General features: G+C 34.6%; 1 protein-coding gene across 1 annotated transcript in view; it reads right to left on the minus strand.

The window, feature by feature from the left end:
- FSIP2 (fibrous sheath interacting protein 2) overlaps positions 1-12,781 on the minus strand; it is a 109,426-nt gene that overhangs the window by 6,966 nt on the left and 89,679 nt on the right. Inside the window, exons 22-23 of the mRNA XM_003791515.2 lie at positions 11,754-11,854; positions 209-255 (exon numbers count right to left, since the gene is read on the minus strand). Of these exons, the coding sequence (XP_003791563.2) occupies positions 209-255; positions 11,754-11,854 (148 nt within the window). The remainder of the gene's footprint in view (positions 1-208; positions 256-11,753; positions 11,855-12,781) is intronic.

Genomic DNA, 12,781 nt, shown 5'->3' on the forward strand with positions numbered 1-12,781 from the left:
CCCCATATATTTGATACAAACAATTAACTAAATCTTACAGCAATTTAAACTAATTTTAATACCTGAGTGAGGTAATATGGAACTTTCCAAAAGTAGATAAACTCACATAACAAAAAGTATTAACTTTAAGCTTTATACTAAAAAAGAGAATAGTAGTAAATAAAGTTTCCTTTAGAATATTCTGTAATTTAAGAAAAGAGAGTCCAACCTTCTAATATTTTAGCACTTGTGTCTGTTTTATGCTCTTCAGAATCACTAAAACAAAAGAAAAAGCATGTCATTTTCAATGCACATCATTTTCAATTTACTAAATGAAGAAATTACAGGTTAAGTAAAACAACAGTCATCCTACATATAGGAGTAAACCTGTAATAGTATATCACTGAGAGTCCAAATCAAATGAAAACAATTTCTAAATTTAGTTTTTCCTATCTTAATTATTTTTTAAATATTTATTTATTTATTTTTGAGACAGAGTCTCACTATGTCACCCTCAGTAGAGTGCTATGGCATCACAGCTCACAGCAACCTCAATCTCTTGAGCTTAAGCAAGTCTCTTGCCTCAGCCTCCTAAGTAGCTGGGACTACAGGCGCCCACCACAACCCCCTACTGTATTTTTGTTGCAATTGCCTTTGTTGTTTAGCTGGCCCAGGCTGGGTTTGAACTCCCCAAACTCAGTGCACATGGCTGGCACTGTAACCACTGTACTATAAGTGCTGAGCCTTGTCTTAATTATTTTTAAGTGTAAAGTTCTGACATTAACTACATTCACATTGTTATGCAACCATCACCACCATCCATCTCTAGAATCTTTTCATCTTCCCCAACTTAAATTTTATACCCACTAATGACTAACACACCATGTCCCTCTCTCCCTAACCCTGAAAACCACTAGTCTACTTTCTGTCTCTATGAATTTGACTACTCTAAGAAGGGACCTCTTATGAGACATAGTATTTGTCCTTTTGTGACTGACATTTCAATTAGCATAGTGTCTTCAAGGTTCATGCATGTCAGAATTTTCTTCCTTTTTAAGGCTGAATAATATATTCCCTGAATGTATATAACACATTTTGTTTATTTATCTATTGATGGACACTTGTGTTGGTTGCAATGTTGGTCTACAGTGAATAATGTTGCTGTGAACATGGGTGTACAAGTATCTGTTTCAGTCCCTGCTTTCAATTATTTTGGCTATATACCCAGCTGTGGAATTTCTAGATTATAGAGTAATTCTATGTTTAATTTTTGAGAAGCCACTATACTGTTTTATACAGTGGCTGCAACATTTTAAATTTCCACCACAAACACACAGGGTTCCAATTACTCTACACTTTTATCGACACTTGTTTTCTTTCTTTCTCCTATCCCCTCCAATCCTCTTCCCTCCTCTTCTGTTCTTTTCCTTCTATAGTTATCCCATTGGGTTAAAGTATTATCTCATAATTTTGATACATGCATGCATTTCCCTAATGATTAGTGATATGCACCACCATTACACAAGCTTTGTTATTAGCAATTTGTATAAATCTTCTCTGGAGAATTGCCTATTCAAGTCTTTTGCACATTTTTAATTCATCCATTTTAACTGTTGCTGAGTCTTAGATTTTTTTTATATATTCTGAATATTAATCCTATATCAGGTATATGACTTGCAGTATTTTCTTCCATCCTACTGGTTGACTTTTCACTTTATTTATAGTGTCCTTTGAAGTACAAAAGGTTTTAATTTTGATGAAGTACAATTTATTTATTTTTTTCTTTTCTTGCCTGTGCTTTTGGCCATAAGTAAATATCATTCTCAAATCCAGTGTCATGAAGCTGTTTTTTTGTCTTTATGTAGGAGTCATATGTAAAGTTGTAGCTCTTATTTATTAAAAAAACCAACTCTACTTAGTTATAGCCTATAGGCCTTTTAATATGCTGCTTTTTTTTTTTTTTGACGCAGAGTCTCACTTGGCCACCCTCGGAACAGTGCAATGGTGTCTTAGCTCACAGCAACCTCAAACTCCTGAGCTAAAGCTCTTCTCTTGCCTCAGCCTCCCAAGCAGCTGGGACTACAGACACCCACCACAATGCCTGGCTAATTTTTAGAGCCAGTGTCTCATTCTCGCTTAGGCTGGTCTTGAACTCGTGAACTCAAGCAATACACTTGGCTCAGCCTCCCAAGTGCTGGGATTACAGGCATCAGCCATTGAATCTGATGATCACTTTGGGTAGTATTCAGATCTTAATAATATTAAGTTTTCCAATCCATAAATGTGAAATGTTTTTCCATTTATTTGTGTCCTCAATTTCATACAGTAATGTTTTGTAGCTTTCACTGTACAAGTTTTTCACTTCCTTCATTAAATTTACTTCTATTAATTTTATTCTGTTTGATGCTAGTGCAATATTTGCCTTTTCTTTCCTGTTTAGATTGTTCATTGTATGTGTAGGCAACCTCCAATTTATAAATATCCAAATTACGTACGTCTCACACTTATGAGTGGAGACTATTACAATAAATTCCTAAATTACAGACATTTGACTGACATATGACTTGCACTTAGGAATGGAGGCTTCTACAAGTGATAAATAATTGTACCTGTTCCAATATTCAAAACTATACAAATTCAAATCTATAGAACCTATCTTGTTTATAACCTGGGGATTGCCTGTATATAGAAAAGCAATATTTATATATGTTGATTTTATATCCCACAACTTTGCCAAACTCATTATTAGTTCTAAAAGGATTTTTTGTGGAGATTTCTACATATATTATCATGTCATTTATAGACAAAAGTCATTTTACTATTTTTTTTTTTTTTTTGCAGTTTTTGGCTGGGGCTGGGTTTGAACCCACCACCTCCAGCATATGGGGCTAGTACCCCACCCTTTCTACTCTTTTAATTCCTTTTTGCTTTTTCCTGCCTAATTTCTCTGGCTAGGACTTCCAATATTATGTTAAATGGAAGTGGCAAAAGTGAGCATCTCTCAATTTTATCTCTGATCTTGGAGAAAAAGCCTCATTTCTTCACCATTGAAGACAAACTTAGGTGTAGGCTTTTCATACATGGCCTTAACTGTGTTCTTCTACCTCTAATTTGTTGAGTGCTATTATCATGACATGTATTGAAATTTCTGAGTTATCCTACATCAATTGAGAAGGGTGTGTGTCCCCTCCATTCTGTTAATGTGGTATATTATAGTGACTGTTTTTGTATGTTGAAACTCTTTTGCATTGCTGGGAAAATTCCACTTGGTCATGGTCTCTAAGCCTTTTAATGTGCATCAGTGTTCATCAGTGATACTAGTCTATAATTTTTCTTATACAGTTTTAGTATGGCTTTGGTATCAAGGTAATGCTGATCTCTTGACTTTGGGAGTATTTCTTTCTTTCCAGGTTTTTAAAAATGTTGAGAAGGGTTGGTGTTAATTCTTCTTTGATAGAATCGGCTTTGAGCTTTTTTTCATTGTGGTTAGCAGATTTATGACTATTATTCAATGTCCTGGCTGTTTGTAGATTTGCTCAGATTTTTCCAATTCATAATGATTCCATTTTGGCAAACTGAGTGTTGCTAGGAATTTCTCCATTTCATGTAGTGGATCCAATTAATTGGCATACAATCTTTTATAGTATTCTCTTAGAAACCTTTTTGTTTCTAAACTAAGTGGCAATGTCCCTTCTTTCATTCATAATTTTAATTATTTGAGGCTTTTCTCTCTTTCCTTAGGTAATCTTGTTAAAGGCTTCTCAACCTTGTTGATCTTTCTGAAGAGCCAATTTTTGATACTATTGATTTTCTTTTTTGTTTTTCTAGCCTCTATTTTATTTATTACTCCTCTAATTCTTATTATCTTGTTCCTGTTAATAGCATTAAGTTTGTTATTTTTCTAGTCTGTTAAAGTGTAAAGTTAGATTATTGATAAAATATTTTTCTTCTTTTTTTAAAATTCAAATGTTTTTATTACATGGATACTTTGTATATTGCTTAAGTTGGGACTTTTTGTGTGCTCATGATCAGAACAGTGTTCATTGTACCTGATTTATAATTTTTTTACCCCACCCCTTCCCCTTTTTGGTTTCCCATGTCCTTTACATCTCTTTATGCCCATGTGTGCTCTTCATTTAGTGCCTAATTATTAGAGAGTCCATGTGGTATTTGCTTTTTCCTTCTTTGGATATTTCTCTTAGAATAAAGCTCTCCAGTTCTCTCCAATTTTCTGGGAAAAACATTATTTGATTCTTTTTTTATAGCTGAGTTGTACTTCATGGTTAATACACACATGCATGTGTATGTATAATCCACTCATAAATAGATGGTCAATTATGTTGACTCCACATCTTTGTAATTGTGAATTATAATGCAATAAATATTTAAGTGCAATTTTTTTTGATAAAATATATCTTTTAGGCACATACCTATTTGTGGGATTCCTGGATCAAGCGGTATGTCTGCATGTTTTTCTCTAAGGAATTTATGTACTATTTTACATGGAGGTTATTTTAATTTGCAGTCTCACCAACAGTGTATAAGCATTCCTATCTTTCTATATCCACACCAACATCTATTGTTTCTGGACTCTAAACATGTCCATTGTGACAGGGATAAGGAAGCATCTCATGTGGTTTTATTTTCCTTTTCCCTGATGAACACTTTTTAATATGTCTGTTAGTCATTAGTCTTATCTTCTTTTGAAAAACTTATGTTCACGTCTTTTGCCCACTTTCTAATGTTTTTTTCTTTTCCTTGATGATTTGTGGGAGTTCTTTGTAGATTCTGGATATTAGCCCTTTATTAGATGTATAGTTTGTGGATATTTTCTCCCATTCTATAGGTTTTCTATTTACTGTGCTGGTTATTTCTTTCACTGTGCAGAAGCTTTTTGATTTGATTAAGTGAGCTCTATTTATTTTTGCTATTGTTATATTTACCTTGGGATCTTAGTCATAAATTCTTTGCTTAGGCTAATACAAAGAATAGTTTTTCCTATTTTCTTCTAGAATTCCTGTGGTTACATACGTTATATTTAACTTGGTTATCTGGTAGTTCTTAACCACTTTGGGACCAGAGAAGACAGTTTTTCCATGAATGAAGGTGGGCTTGAGGGAAAGGCATTAGATTCTCATGAGAAACTTGCAACCTAGATCCCTCATGTGACCAGTTTACAGTAGGCTTTGTTGCTGTTTGCCCCCATTGACTTCCTTGGAACCTGGCTAAAGCTGAAGGGACAGGTATAACAAAGATTCTCACACTCAACTACTGCCAGGGCAATAACTGATGAGGCTTGGAGAGGCAATCACTCTGACCAGCATAAAGACACACCAGGGGAATGCTGCCTAGTCTGAAATCTCACCAGGCTTTTTATTGTGTTTCAACAATCATTTACAATATAGCATTAGCTGATTTATCATGATTATTTAGGAGTCAAGAAAACTATGTCCCCACATGTGATGTATGGGTGCTCTTGTGTAAGACCTAAGGGGAATAATGTATAAGGGAGTGGACAAAGCACCTGGGTTAGAATTATACATTTAGAAGGTAACATATATTGTGGAAGGGAGGCGATGTCCCCTTTTAATCTGTATTGCTAATCTATTCCATCCAGCCCAAACAGCTGCTTTTTAATCTGATCTTTTAACTTCAAAACTGGTTAAGTGTTTTATTCTTGTGGCTGTATTCAGCTTTCAAGATAAGGAAGCAGACTCTTGTCATTTGAACCCCTCACAAATGCTCTATTGCTTTTTTTTTTCCTTTATAATTTTTCCAGCCTGCCCCTACAGGGTTCATACTCCTAAGAGAATCTAATAGTGCCCCTGATCTGACAGAAGACAGAGCTCAGGTGGTGGTGATGGGGATTGACTGTAATGTAGATGAAGCTTCACTAGCTCACTTGCCACTCACTTTCCGCTGGTGGGGGGTCCAGTTCCTAATGGAACACAAACTGCTACCATTCTGTGCCCAGGGTTCGGGGAACCATAGCTTTTATCCATACAAACAGTAATGTTTTATATGATGAGAGATAGGGGTCCCTTTCCTTTCTTTTTGTCTATCCCGTTTTCCCAGAACCATTTGTTAAACAGGACTTCCTTTCCCCAGGGTATGCCTGCTTTGTGAAAGATCAGTTGGTTGTAGGTAGATTGTTTTATTTCTGGGTTCTCTGTTCTGTTCTGTTGGTATATTTCTCTATTTTTAATACCAGTACCACACTATTCTTGTTACTATAGCCTTCTAGTATAATTTGAAGTCAGATAATGTGATGCCTAACATGAGCTTAACATTGCTTTGGCTATTTGGGCTTTTTGTTACAAATGAAGCACAAAATTATTTTTTTCTAGATCTGTGAAATGTAATGTTGGTATATGATGGAAATTGCATTGACATCTGTAAATCATTTTAGGCAGTGTGGAGATTTTAACAATATTGATTCTACCAGTCTAGGAGCATAAGTTATTTCTCCACTTGTCTATGTCCTCTGGAATTTCTTTCTTCAGTATTTTGAAGTTCTGCTTGTAGAAGTCTTTCACTTCCTTGGTTAAGGATTTTCCTAGGTATTTTATTTTCTTTGTAAGCTATTGTAAATGGTGTTGAGTCTTTGATTTGACTCTCATCTTGACTGTTATTAGTACATAGAAATGCAAGTGATTTGTGAACATTGATTTTATAATCTGCGCCTTTGCTGAATTTATTCATTAATTCTAGCAGTCTGTCTTGTGGTGAATCTTTAGGATTTTCTAGATATAAGATCATATCATCACCAAATAGGGATACTTTCACTTCTTCTTTCCAATTTTGATATGCTTTAATTTTTTTCTCTTGCCTGATTTCTCTGGCTAGGACTTCCGATACTATGTTGAATATAAGTGATCACTGTGGGCACCCTTGTCTTGTTAAAGTTCTTAGTTGAGATACTTTCAGCTTTTCCCCATTTAGCATGATGTTGGCTATGTGGCTGACATACATGGCTTTCATATTTTTGAGGTATGTTCCTTCTAGCCCTAGTTTGTTCAGGGTTTTTATTAAGAAGGGACGTTGGATTTTATCAAATGCTTTTTCTGTATCTATTTATCTTGGGGTCTTCTTTTTTGCTTCTGCTTGTGTTAAGTCATATTTATTTATTGGCATATGTTAAATGACCCTTGCATCCCAAGGATGAAACCCATGGAGGGATATATATGTATGTGTATATATATATATATGTATATATATATATATATATATTTGGTGTGCTATTGAATTCAGTTTGCTAGTATTTTGTTGAGGATTTTTGCATCTATGTTCATTAGGGATATTAGTCTGCAGTTTTCATTTTTGTGTTGTGTCTTTTCTGGCTTTGGTATGAAGGTTATACCGACTTTGTGGAATGAGTTAGAGAGGATGCTTTCCTTCTCGATATTATGGAATAAATTTTGTTGGATAGGTACCAGTTTTCACTTCTAGGTATGGTAGAATTTGACTGTGACTCTATTTGGTCTGGGTCTGTTTTCTTGTTGATAGTTTTTTTAATATAATTGTTTCAATCTTGCTCTTATTGTCTATTCAATATTTTTGTTCTTTCCTGATTTAAACTTGGGAGGTCGTGCATTTCCAGAAATTTGTTTATTTCCTTTCTATTTTCCAGTTTGTATGCATAGAGACTCATGTATATTCATGAATAATATTTTGTATTTCTGTGGCATCAGTTATAACATCTTTTTCATTTCTGATGAACTTATTCGGTCCTTTTCTTGTCTACTTTTGGTTAATCTAGCTGGATAGCTATCAATTTTATCATTTCAAAATACAACTTTTTGCCCATTGGTCCTTTGTGTTATTTTTTTTTTTTTTTGGTTTCCATTTTGTTCGATCTTCCCCTGAGCTTTGTTACTTCTTTTTTCTGCTAGCTTTGAGTTTAGTTGGTCCTTTTCCATTTTCTTTGAGGTGTGACCTTGGTTCATTAATTTGTGATCGTTCTGCCTTTTTGATGTAAGAAAAGGCTAAGGCTATAACTTTCTTTCTCAATACTGATTTTACTATATTCATAAATTTTGGACAGTGGTGTCATGAATGTCATGAAAAATCTTTTGATTTGCATCTTAATTTTATCATTGACCCAAGAGGATCATTCTTCAGAAGGTTGTTTCTATGACTCTGTGTAGATTTATTTGAGAGTATCTCTTGGAATTGATTTCTAGTTTTATTCTACTTTGGTCTGAGATTCATGGAATGATTCTGACTTTTCTGAATATACTGAGACTTCTTCTTTTTTTTTTTTTTTTTTTTGCGGCTTTTGGCCAGGACTAGGTTTGAACCCGCCACCTCTGGTATATGGGGCCAGCGCCCTACTCCTTTGAGCCACAGGTGCTGCCCAATATATTGAGACTTCTTTTATGGCACAACACATGATATATCTTGGGAAGTTTCTCATGTTTTGATTAAAAAATATATATTCTTCTGTTTAGGGGTCATATGCTCTACAGAGATCTGTTAGGTCCATTTGCTCTCGAGTCCTATAGACAAAACACTAAGTCCAGTGTGTCTTTGTTGTCTGCCTGGATGATCTGTCCAGTTCTGTTAGTAGAGTGTTGAAGTTCCTATAAACAATGGTGTTGCTGGTTATTCTTTGATTAAATGTAGTAGCATTTTATTTATGCACCTGTGAGCTCCTGTGATAGGTACATATATTTTTATGATTGTTATATCTTGTTGCCAAATTGCACTATCTTTATTTACTTATTTACAATTGTTGATTTAAAGTCTATTTTATCTTAGAGTACCTACTCCTGGTTGCTTTTGGTTTTCATTTGTATGGAATATTTTTTTTCTACCCTTTTACCTTGAGTAGACGCAGAATCTCTGCAAGTTAATTAAGTTTCCTAGATATAGCAGAAACTCAGGGTATATTTATTCATCCATTCAGCCAGGCTATATCTTTTCTTTTCTTTTCTTTTCTTTCTTTCTTTCTTTCTTTCTTTCTTTTTTTTTTTTTTTTTTGAGACAGAGTCTCACTTTGCCACCCTTGGTAGAGTGCTATGGCATCATAGCTCACAGCAACCTCAAACTCTTGGGCTCAAGTGATTCTCTTCCTCAGCCTCCGAAGTAGGTGAGGCTACAGCTGCCCACCACAATGCTCAGCTATCTTTTTTTTTTTTAAGAGATGGGGTCTTGCTCTTGCTCAGGCTGATCTTGAACTCCTGAGCTCAGGCAATCTACCTGCCTTAGCCTCCCAGACTGTTAGGATTATAGGCATGAGCCACCATGCCCAGACTATATCTTTTTAAGGGAGAATTGCACCTGTTTACCTGAAGCATTAGTATTGATATGTGAGATATTCTTCTGTTCATCACTTTAAATAATATTTAGTTACTTTGTTTTCTCTCTTCTGCAACTATTTTGTAAAGGTTGTAAGCTTTAACTTTTGGGTGTTTTTACATTGGTATTGATTTTTCTTTTCCACATATAGAGCATTTTTAAGCACTTCCTGTAGGGCAGCCATAGTGGTGACAAATTCCATTAGTGTTTACTTGGCTAGGAAAGACTTTATTCCTCCTTTCTCTAAGTTTCTTAGGTTTGGAGGATACAAAATGTTTGACTTGTAGTGATTCTGTTTAAGAAACTAAAAACAGGACCCCAATTCTTTCTGGGTTTAAAGTTCTCTGCTGAATGGTCTTCTGTCAATCTGATTGATTTTCCTTTGTAGGTTAATTTGTTACTTCCATCTCACAATATGTAGAATTTCCTCCTTCACTTTGACTCTGGTCAGACTGATTCATGTGTGAATTTTTGATGCATTATTCCCACCATCATGCCACCATTGCACATCTGAGCTTCTATTCAGGTGAGACTAAAGTAATTTCCTTAGGAAACACATAGATATCCCGAACATTGCAAACTAGTTCTCATGTGTTCTGTTCTTTTCACCGTAATGGAAAAAAAAATTAAAAACCTGGGAATTAGACCCCTTTATCCCTACATCCCTATTGTAATGTACCATGCTGTGAAGATATTGAATACAAGAGCAAGGTAAAATCCAGAGACTTTTATTTTTATTTTTATTTTTTTTCATTTTGAATGTGGCCTTTCGTTAACTGAGTGTTCATTTGGTTGCTACCTATCTTTGGCTTCCAGCCTCTTTTGGGGGATAACACTGATGTAGTCAGTTTGTAGTTGCTTATTTTTTGTTTCTATGGGAAAACAAGAACCTGGGTATCTATCATCTTACGCAGAGTTTATTTTTGCTTATTATCATCTGTGCCCCCTCTCTATTTTGCTGATATAAACAACAGAGAGGAGCTTTCATTATTAGTTATGTATGTTAAAAGAATTATTAATATCATGCAGAAGAAAAGGGGCAATGGTGAGCCAGGAATAGATCTCTCAAAACATTGTCACATTGAAAAATAATGATCCAATCATGCTAAATAGAAAAAAAATAAACATTTTCTCTGTGTAGCCAGTGTTTCTTGTGAGATAATAACACCCCTCTTTTGCATTATATTTTATACACTTAAGAAAAATTTTAGATGTTTTAATTGTTCTTGATAGAGTTATTAGATTCCAGGTCTACTGTGCACCTTGTCCCCTCTAACTGCCATACAGTCCATATTTTGTATCTATAGTCACCCAAACTTGGATTGTCATCTGCTCATGAAATGCTAGTCATTCTTAAATCCCCACATCAAATTCTTTAACTTCTAGAATTCATCTCTGAATGATCCAACTTACAATTCTCCCTCTCTTCTTTGTATTCTTTTTATAGGGAGTAGACATTAGAATATTTGGCATATTTAAGAGAACTATGCAAGAATTCTTTTGTCCTGGTAGTGCATATGCTGTTGCCGACTTAGTGCCAGTCTTTCAGGTTAAAAAATACCCCAATATATTAGCAAATACTCAATTAAAGACGCTAATATTATTTTAAGAAATACTATAATCTAATTAATTTATTTAATTTTTTTTCTTTACCTACACACATACCAAAACACAATAATAGTTGTAGAATTACTGAACACTTATTTTGGGAAACTTTATTACAGGTTTTATGAGTTATGGCAGGAGATGTAATATTATACATTATATGTATTATATATCACTAGTGTGTCAAGGATAGGATATCAGCTACAGTGAACTGTGTATCATCAAATCTTAGAGCTAGGCCATGCTGGCTTTCTTAGCACCTCTCCTCAACTATGTGTTAAGCCATAGAAAATCAGCAAACACTACAAATCAGGGCTTCTTTTTCCAAGAAAGCTCATAATTATTATAAATATGTATATAAATAAAATGAAATTAACTATTGGATAGAATTACCTCCTCTAAGGGCAGAAGTATTAAATTAGATTCAACTTCTAAGCAATTTTTTTCACTTTATGATTATATTAGCAATTCTCAATACTCAATTAAAGTCAAGAAAAGGTCAACACTGAATGCTTGCTCAACTATAGCCTTACCAGGGCCCTATTCTTTTCATAAACCGTATTTTTTTTTTTTTGCAGAGTCTCACTTTATTGTCCTTGGTAGAGTGCTGTGGTGCCACACAGCTCACAGCAACCTCCAACTCCTGGGCTTAGATGATTCTCTTGCCTCAGCCTCCCAAGTAGCTGAGACTACAGGCACCCGCCGCAATGCCTAACTATTTTTCTGTTGCAGTTTGGCCGGGGCCGTGTTTGAACCTGCCACCCTTGATATATGGGGCCGGTGCCCTACCCACTGAGCCACAGGCACCACCCTATAAGCCCTATTTTAATCTGAGATTTCTTTATTTGCATTGCCTTAATTTTATGTACCTCATAGATGCAAGGAGATCATCATGGTTGTATGAAGATGAACTCATAATTCTATGTATGTAGTAATGTGCAGGTTCAGTAACGAGATTCTTTTCTTCTTTCTGGAAATGCAAATCAGGTATTACACAAAGTGAGTTTGATATGTGCTTTCTCATTTTGGGACTTTTTTAATGCAGTCTAATCTACACTTAGAAAAAAAGTTTTAGAGAGTTCTGAAAAGGTGGTTGCATCCTACAATTATAAATGTCTCTTCCAATATAATTTCTTTCGAACTGTCTCAGTGAGGATGATTTAAATTATGATATTATTGGTCTTTGACTAGATTTTAAACATAAACCTAGAACAATGTTTAAAGAATCTAATCTTCCATTTATAAACTTAAAAGTAATTTTAATCATATTTTTCTGAGTTCAACAGCAAAAAGAACAGAGATTCAACTCAACGCTGGCCTATTAGGAAGGTTTTAAGGTCTATTATTTTAAAAAATACTTCAGTCTATTTGTTGGGAAGTCAGGAAAGTTCTGTGTCCTGTTCTTTTCTCTGGTTTATGTCAGCTTTTGTGTTTACCTGGCACTGTCATCAAATGAATAATCAAAAAAATCATTTTATCAGGAAATTCTGAATCACATAGTCTCCAAAAACATGTTATGATATAGATATTTGGACAGAAAAAAAAAACCCAAACCTCAAAAGGTCACTGAGGCCTATATGATCATTTACAAGGTTTTGATTTTATAAGCTAATTGTAGGATGTTATTTAAAAATGTTAATTAACTTTTTAAGTTTGGATTAAGTTGGCTAAGAGACTTTTAAGAAAAAGTTAGCTATGTAACTTGCCCAAAGGTCACTGAGCTATTGAGTCAAAGTTAGAATTCAAACCCAGAAGAATCTAAATTTCTGTGCATCCTTTTGTATTTCTACATACCTCAGCCAAACTTCTTAAACTATTCTACTGGCATAAGGATAAAATTTCAATGAGTATTTACCAGTCAAAAACATAAAAGTTCTGGAATCTATTGTTTTCAGTA

Source organism: Otolemur garnettii, unplaced genomic scaffold (genome assembly GCF_000181295.1).
Source record: "Otolemur garnettii isolate 467f Iridium unplaced genomic scaffold, OtoGar3 scaffold00048, whole genome shotgun sequence".
Lineage (NCBI taxonomy): Eukaryota > Metazoa > Chordata > Mammalia > Primates > Galagidae > Otolemur > Otolemur garnettii.